Raw genomic sequence first — 8616 nt, 5'->3', positions numbered from 1 at the left:
TGGTCATGGTGTTGGCATCTAATGGGTAGAGGCCAGGGACGCTACTAAGCTTCCTGCAATGTCCAGACTAACCTCCCCCCAAAAAGAATGATCTGGCCTAACGTGTCAATAGTGCCGCGGTTGAGAAACCCTGCTGTACTTTATCCTGTAACAAATCCAGGATGATTTTGTAGCAACTCAAGAGATGCAGGCAAGGGAGCCAGGGGAGTCAGAGCCCCTACCTTATCTCCGGCTGGCCTCTTCGGACCTCTGATTCATCTTCTGTCGATGCGGACAGTCATGCCCAGCCCTGCCTCCTTGACAAATGTGTTTGGGAGCTGAAATACGAGAACGTAAGTGAGGGCGCTCGCCGGGGAAGGTGGATGGTGAGGCTGGGCATGGAGAGGGACGGAAGCCTCCATTGAGCCAATGGGTATTGTGGTCACGTGGCCCAAATTCTCCAAGACTGTTTCAGTTTCAAGTACTCTGCCCTACCCTTGCCTCTAAAAATAAATTGTACAATTCAGGCCATCGGTACCTCAGGTTCAGAAACATCTGGGTCTAGCTCCCCTCTCCCTCCTCTTCCTTCTTTGTTTATTGCGGACATTCTGAAAAATTTAAAAAAATATGGTTCTTTCAAATATAAAAACAGAAGCCTACAGTATACACTGATCTATAAATGACTTTTTCCCTTGCTTGTCAGATCATGAACTTCTGTCCGTGAAATCAGTTTTATTTTAGTAGGTTCATTGCACGATTTATTTAACTGGTCCCCAACTTTGACACACTTCTGCCATTTCTAAATCTTCACTGTTAAAACCCATGATGTGGCAAACGTCTTGGTAGCTTTTGTGTGTGTGTATTCACGATTTTTTTTTTCCTGAGGAGACAACATTCCTTGCACTAGAATTTCTGGCTCAAAGGATACATTTTTCCCCTTGTCACACAGTTATTTATTTTTTGTTAGAAATGTGCTACTTCAATTTCAGAAAATCCAGAAAAATAGAAAGAAGGAAAAGTAAAGATTACCTTTTACCTGTGATTTGAGCACAACCACTGTTGACTTTGTAGCGTATTTTCATTTCCATAGTTTGTATTCTGTGTGGCTTCTTTTTCAAAATAAATGACTGCATACCTAATTTGTAGCCTAATATTTACTTCAGATCTTACCGTAATTATTTGCTGCGTTTTTGCAGTTTTTGCGGCTGTCTCCTGTCCTGTCATGTGTGCGCCGCAGCTTCCTTGCACCACCTCATACACGCGAGGCCGTTTCCCGTTTTGCACAATCGTAGATGGTACTGTAATGAACCTTGTCGTGGGAGTGAAGCTTTTTCATTTTCCCCTGAATTTGTGGCTCTTTAGACAGCTTTCCAGAAGTGAAGCTACTAGGACAAATAAGGTTTTCATGGTTCTTTTTTTTTTTTTTTTAAAGATTTTATTTATTTATTCGACAGAGAGAGAGACAGCCAGCGAGAGAGGGAACACAAGCAGGGGGAGTGGGAGAGGAAGAAGCAGGCTCGTAGTGGAGGAGCCTGATGTGGGGCTCGATCCCATCACGCCGGGATCACGCCCTGAGCCGAAGGCAGACGCTTTAACCGCTGTGCCACCCAGGCGCCCCAGGATTTCATGGTTCTTGGACCCACATTGCCAAATTATTTTAAGAGCCTCCTGTCCTATGAATCTGGGTGGTTCACACATTGTTAAGGGCTTTTTACACCTAATCAGCCCTTGGAGAGTTTGGCCTGATTTATCTTCCCCTGCAGCCTCGTCTAGGGTTCTAAGCCCTTTCTGGGATCTCTTGGGCCCCAGACACCGCCAGACCGAGGGGGGAATAAACTCCGGCGCCGCCGGGCTCAGAGCAAACGCCTCCGCACCTGCCTCTGGACCTCGAGCGCCCCCTGCAGTCCGCGTGAGGAACTTCCTTCCTCGTCCTGTGACCTGGCGTTTCCTTGCTCCCCCACCAAGTTTTCCTCGCGTTTCCATCCAAGCGGGAGAATGTCCTGAGCAGGTGCAGACTTCGTCACGGCCTCTCAGGGGTTTCCATTGTCCCCTAGGCAGCACAAGAACACAGTCCGTGATGTGTCAGCTTCCTGACACAGCTCCTTCCTGCTCCAGGCAACTCTTCCTTGAGAAAGCTCTTTTTCTTGACATAAAATCTGTTTTCTTGGCATTTCCTTGCTCTGTTCAAGTGTCACCCCTCATGGCCGCCTGTAACCAGTCTGCTCACTCTTTGTTTCGGCCTTTTCCACAACTTATCTTACCTCGCGGTCTTCAGGCGTCTCTCTCAACTAGTCCTTCCTGAGTTCGGGAAGAGATCCTTAACTTCTCTGAGTCTCAGTTTTCTCGCCTGTAGAATGGACATCATAGTCCCACGAAGAAGCCTAGCCTGGAATTTGGGGCTCAAGATGGGACACGGGATACAGGCATTTACCTCTCCTTCCTCCTGAGAATCCATCGAAAGAAACTAAAGAAAGACAAAGAAGGACAAGACAAACTAGTAAAAGAGCTGAGAATTGGTGTGGGGGGAGGATAACTTGGATAGCACATCAATGGATCAGAGGTTACAAGATTTTTCTGGAATACTGGAATGGGTCAAATCATATCGATGGGTAAATGGGTGGAGAGGAAGCCTCAGCTCAGATGAAAAGGAAGAGAACTCTATGGGGGTGCTGTGTTATTTTGTTTTGGGGTGGTTGGGGGAGTCAGGCTGGGATAGCGGAAGAGGAAGTGGTCACAGAAACCAGGATGGGGACTGATGGAAGAAGTGGCAGTAGCCTGCCACGTGATCGTCAGGTTGGCCTCCTTTCCCCCTCCTTGTAAACTCCGCCAGTTCCGTGCAGGCTGAGGCTGCGAGACGTCCCTGCAGAAATGGAGTAACCAGTCTAGGAGGGGCCAGGGCTCTCAGGAAAGGGTCAGAGGAGGGCCCTTTTGGTTTTGGCACTGAGGGGTGGGCCACACCTGCCTGCCAGCTCCCCACCCGGGTATGCTGAACCCAAGCCTGCCAGTCAGCAAACCTCACTGACATCCACAGAGCCTGCCTGCAGCTCAGAGAAGCAGAAACAGTTCAAGAAAGAGGAAACTTAACAATAAACATTTCAAAAAACTTTTCTTTGCACATCAGAGATTCAGGAAAGGACTTAAATAAATAAGGTATTATGGTAAATGTTCAGAGGAGAAGCTCTTATGTATTAAACTACGATGGACCAAAATTTAAGAGATGAATAAGAGGATTGCAGAAAGCCTGAGAAATCTCTCAGAAGCGCCCAGCGACAAATAAAGGACAGTTCATGCTGGTGCTCACAGCAGCAACGCCAGACGTTGGAAGGTAGCGCAGCAATGCCTTCAAAAGTGCTGAGAGAAAATTACATTGAACTTAAAATTGGATATCCAGCCAGACTATCCATCAAGCATGAGAGAAAAATAAAGGTGTTTTCTGAATTTAGGGAATCCATTTTTTTTGGTAAAAACAACAAAACAACAGCAAAACAAAGAAACAATTGCTTGAGGATGTATTCTAGCAAAATAGAAAGGAGCCCAAGATGGAGGATGATGGGGACCCAAGAAGAAATGGGTCTAGCCTAGGAGAACAATGAAGAGATCCCAGAATGGCAGTTGTACAGAAGATCAGAAAAGAAGCCAAAACATATTAGATTGTTCCACAAATAGCAAGGGGGGGAAAGGCAATTCGAAATGCAAGGAAAAAACAGAAGCCTGAGGGTCTCTGATGGCCGCCTTGATAGGCTGGTGGAGTTGACAGCTGCTCGCAGCCTCTGCTGGGCCCTGCTCAGGCCCCGGCGGCATGAATGAGCACCAACTGCCCCAGAGCTGGAGTCACCCGCACTCTGCTGGAGATGGTGGTGTGGGTGAGCGAGCGAGTCTCTCCCTCCTCAGCTCCAGCCTCCAGGGACTGCGGCCTTCCCCGCGGTCCTGCTACAAGGTAGTTTCTGCATCACCACTTGCTCTCAACTGCACAGCTTTGGAGTTTAAATCTGGATTCGAACCTCAATTCTATAAACTAGCTGTGTAGCCTTGGCCAAATCACTTAACCTCTGTGAGTCTTGGTTTCCTCCTCTGGGGAAAATAACAGTAATGACCTTGTGAGGTCCTGTTGTGACGATTAAAATGAAAATAATGCAGGGGAGATGTTGGGCCCAGTGCCTGGCAGGTAGTAGGTGCTTAATATTTTAACCTATTATTAGACCACTTCATTCTTATAAATAACAGATAGCACGCATGGACCATAGATTCCTAACCCAGATCTCCTGGGGGATCCAGAGACGGCTCAGTGGGTCTGGGAGTTCCCTAAGATCATATGTAAAATTGAGTGAGGGTGTTTGTGCATTTTTAGGGAGAGAAGGCTCATTGCTGCCAGTGCTTCTTACAGGTGTTTACGGTCCCTGCTCTGCACGGTCCCTGGCAGCTGCTAAGCGCAGCGGCGGCTCTGCCATGGGAGGGACGCCTGTACAGCTTCCTCTTTGTCTCCCACTGTATTTCATCTGCTAATTCTTGTTTTGTCACTGTATTTTATTATGGTTTAATCTTATTTTTTCTTCTACTTATTCTTTTCTGTCTTAAGTGGAAAAAAGGACTTGGCAGAGAGTTAACTCTCTAAGGGAAAACACTTACCGAGTTTCCCCAGGTGTATCTTACACTGCCGTGTGTGTGTGTGTGTGTGTGTGTGTGTGTGCGTGTGTATGTGTGCGAGCATGTCATACGTGCTTGCACAGGCAGGGAATACCCCTGGAGTGTTACACAAGTAAGTGCTCACTGTCATTGTCTTGAGGAGGAGGGACTGGGGTGCAAAGGTGGGGAGGAGACTTAGACACTTTGGATCTTTTGTATTTTGTACATCGTGCATACAGACCTATTTAAAAATAAGTGATTTTTTTTTCTTTTTAAATCAAGGATTCCTCCATACAACCCACCCTTTTGCAGGACTACCCTGGGGAGTCAATGAGAGCGGTGTGTGAAGGGCTCAGCACAGTGGCTGGCGCATTGGAAGGGCTGCATTATGGTTAATGGCAGCACCGACAATCAAGCTTAGTTGGACTTGTGCCAGAGCAGGTGAAAACTCTGCCGTGTGTGTCAGCAATCTGGGGGGTGGGGGCAACGGCAGAGACCTCAGCTGCTCTTTACATTGACTTCTGTGAACTGCAAGAACTTCAGTGAACGGCATCACTTCCTCCTGGCCTCTGTCTGTTCCATCAACCCAGTCCAAAGTGGGCCCAAATAACCAAACCAGGAGCGAATGCCCTCGGTGCCTCGGCCTTGGGGATCTTCTTTAGATCCACGCAGATATCCTACGCTATGAGTTCATGGCTGATTCAGCACGCAAGTTCCTTAAATAGCACTCTTCACACGACAAGGCATTCTGGGCCAACATTATGCCAGGACAGCCTGGCTAAGATTCAGTGAGTCCAAAGCAGACCCTGCTCGAGAAGCTTCATTGGGTAGGGATCCCAGAAAGCACTGGTAGGAGAACGGACAAGTGAGGCAGGGAAGGAAGGGGGCCAATATGAGGTATGTTAATAGGCGGGGTACCGCTGTGGGCTAGTGGAGCGCTGCGCTGCTGGGGACTTTTGGGCCATGCTGTGGAACCTGTCTCTGATCTGTCCCACTGCAAGGGTAGAGACGCCGGGGGTATTTATCCACCAACTCCTGTTTGTCAGCAGCTAAGGGCTGTTCGCAGGGGCGCTGACTCTGCGGTGTGCCTGGGCTGCTCTGTGCACGCACCAAGCAAGCTCATGCAGCAGCAGAAAGCCCCCCGAGGCCGAGCTGCAGGATCCTGCGGTTAGCAGCCACTGCAGAAGGGGCGCAGGCTGGCGCTTCCCGTATCCGCAATGGCCTCAGCCCTTCTTGGTTCTGCTGGGCTAGGGTAAAACAGTGCTCGGAGCCACCAGACAACCATGAGTGAAACCTTTATTTTGCAAGCACTTTACATGAAGGTCACCAACACTGCATCTGAGCAAATATATAAAAAGCATAACCTATAGTACAATAATTCCAGCTTCTCGACTAAGGCACTGTACAGACATCTCCCGGGCCTTGGCCCCCAGCACAACGGATGCGTTTCAGGGGCAGCAGCTGCACTTGTCCGAGCCCCCTTTGCAGATGCAGCCCTGGGCACACTTGGCACAGCCTGGGGGGCAGCAGGGACAGCAGCCTGAAAGGGTCAGGAGATGGACAGGTCAGTTTGGGGTCAATGCTTCCCTCTTACCATGTCCTCTCCCACTACTTAGAGAAAGCAGGAAGGGCAGAGCAGGTCACAGGCTTCAATCCACATTAGCAGAAAACCCGGGGCAGGAAGTTGTGGGATGTTAGAGCCAGGAGGAATCTCAGGGGTCATCAGGAGTTTACCAGCTGCCCCAGAGAGGGGAAGGGCTTGCTCAAGGTCATTGGTCAGTGGCAGATCTTTTTTTTTTTTTATTTAGATTTTTAAATTTATTTATTTGACAGAGAGAGACAGCCAGCGAGAGAGGGAACACAAGCAGGGGGAGTGGGAGAGGAAGAAGCAGGCTCCCAGCGGAGGAGCCTGATGTGGAGCTCGATCCCAGGACCCTGGGATCAAGTGCTGAGCTGAAGACAGACGCTTAACGACTGAGCCACCCAGGCACCCCATGGTCAGTGGCAGATCTGAAACTAAAACCCAGAGCTCATGAAGCTAGGCCAGTGCTCTGTCCCTTTCAGCACTGGGCACAGCAGGACCTCCCTGCAGTCAGCCCTCTTCTTCCGCGAACACTCGCAACCCCGGCGACGCTCTCACCCCCAGGTGAGGCTGCCACCCTTAGGAGCTTTGTCCCAGGCCTCTGCTCAGCTGTCATTTCAGATCCCTCCCAAATGGGTCCCAGGCCTCCAGAACCCGCTTAATCCCACCATGGCTGGAGGGTTGGGAAGGGAGGGGACAGACTCTCCTAGCTTCCAGCCAGCGGTGCCCCCGGTCAGCATAACTCACTTTTTCGGCACGTTTTACAGTTGCAAGTTGTACATTTGCAGTTGTCTCCGCAGATGCAGATGCCTCCTAGAAGAGAGGACAGAGCCCCAAGCGTAAGGACTGAGATCAAAGAGGGTCAAAAGGTGTGAGGCAGACTGTCACCGTGGCAGGGTTTCCGGGCTGTCCTTGGGGAGTGGCTGGACAAGAGGACGAAGATGCTGCGGGGCAACACCCCTGGGGTACGGGCCCTTGGATGGCTCCCAGTCATGGTTCCCGGATGGAAACTGGGGTGGCTGCACTGGGCCCCTCAGCTGCGATACTTGCTAAAACGCAGATTCACGGGACCAACCCTTGAGATACTCTGATTCACAAGTCTGGGTAGAGAAAGGGAATCATATTTTAAAAAGCAACCCAGATGATTCTGTTGTACAGTGAGGTTTGAGAACCACTAGACCAGGCCAAGACTACCAAGCCCAAGGTCCCCCAGGGACTGTGGAAGCCTTGTATACCCTCTTCACCTTTTCAAGGCATCAGGCAAGATGGAAACCCGGGACGGGCAGGAGAAAGACCAGGGACATAGATAACCTTAAAATGAGAGCTGTAGCCCCACTTCTTTTCCTATAAAAACCTTCTACACTTAAAAAAAAAAATCATCCCACCTATCATTTTGAGTGTCAAATTTTGAGTGTCAAAATGCTGGAAGTTTCTGTCCCTTTGGCAAGTTTGGGGTACAGATATGTCCTGTTAAGGACCAGAGAGGCTTGTGAGAATTCTCGATACCATTTCCAAAGACCATAAAAGCCCAAGATGCCTCCAAACTCTGACCTCTCCCCTCCCGAGCTATGCGCTTCCGTAGAATTAAGGGATTTCAGACTCGGGAGCCCACATACACTTCTAATGACTCCCCTGGCCTCTGCAACTACCTTACGATTTTAGCACTTTCATAGCAGCCCTGGGAGGTGGGCAGCTGGGGAGGAGTGACCCTAGTTTTCAGGTGAAGATACGGAGGTTCAGAAATACGAAGTGTCAGGAGTGAATGGCAGCAGTGGACCAAAACCAGATTGCCAGGTCCTTAACTCTGGTGGCTGCCCCTAGGGGCCTGACGCTAAGTGGCCCCTGAGCCAGGGTCTCAGTTCTAGCAAATCAGGCTGGTAGGGAACAGAGTGGGAGCTCCTAATTGGAGGAAGAGAAATATTCATCAGAGCCCTACGGGCTCCAAATCTGAAGCTGGTGCAAGGTTCCAGGACCCCAGAGTGGGCATCCTTACTCACCAGACATGCAGGTGCATTCCCCGGGGTCCATGGTCCAGGCGGCCAAGAGGCTCCAGTGCTAGCACAGTTGGGGAAGAGAAGTTGAGTGAGCAGCGGCTGGAGGCTCCCTATTTATAGCTGTGTAGGTGTGCACTTGGGCGCTCCCCACCTGTCCCTGGGGCCAGACGCCCTGCACACGGCCCAGCCAGACGCCGCAGGCTGGGGGTTGGAGAGAGCGGGCAGAGGGAGGGCAGAGGAGAGGGAGAGCAGTACAGTCATTCAGATGCTTCTCACAAGGGGAGCAGGTGGCTGCACCCACCCATCTACCCACGTGCCAAGGTGTCAAGGAGCCAGGCTCAGGCTCCAATGGCACTCACAGTGCTCAGATTGGCAGCTATACCTGTCCGGTCTCCAGGTCCTCTGTAATCTGCCATTTCTGCTCCCTCCTTCACAGGG

General features: G+C 50.3%; 1 protein-coding gene across 1 annotated transcript; it reads right to left on the bottom strand.

Moving 5' to 3' along the window:
- Window positions 1-5943: 5943 nt before the first annotated feature.
- MT4 (metallothionein 4) lies at window positions 5944-8212 on the bottom strand. The gene is made up of 3 exons (XM_045806714.2): window positions 8182-8212; window positions 6932-6997; window positions 5944-6142 (listed from the first exon to the last, which is right to left on the bottom strand). Exons 1-3 carry the CDS (start codon window positions 8210-8212, stop codon window positions 6051-6053), a joined length of 189 nt encoding a protein of 62 aa, XP_045662670.1. The 3' UTR covers window positions 5944-6050.
- Between the last annotated feature and the right edge of the window lie 404 nt (window positions 8213-8616).

The sequence above is a fragment of the Ursus americanus genome, chromosome 21 (assembly GCF_024610735.1).
Source record: "Ursus americanus isolate L20-20 chromosome 21, mUrsAme1.1.p, whole genome shotgun sequence".
Classification (NCBI taxonomy): Eukaryota; Metazoa; Chordata; class Mammalia; order Carnivora; family Ursidae; genus Ursus; species Ursus americanus.
Note: the sequence above shows the minus strand (reverse complement) of the source record. Positions and strands in the feature narration are given on the sequence as shown.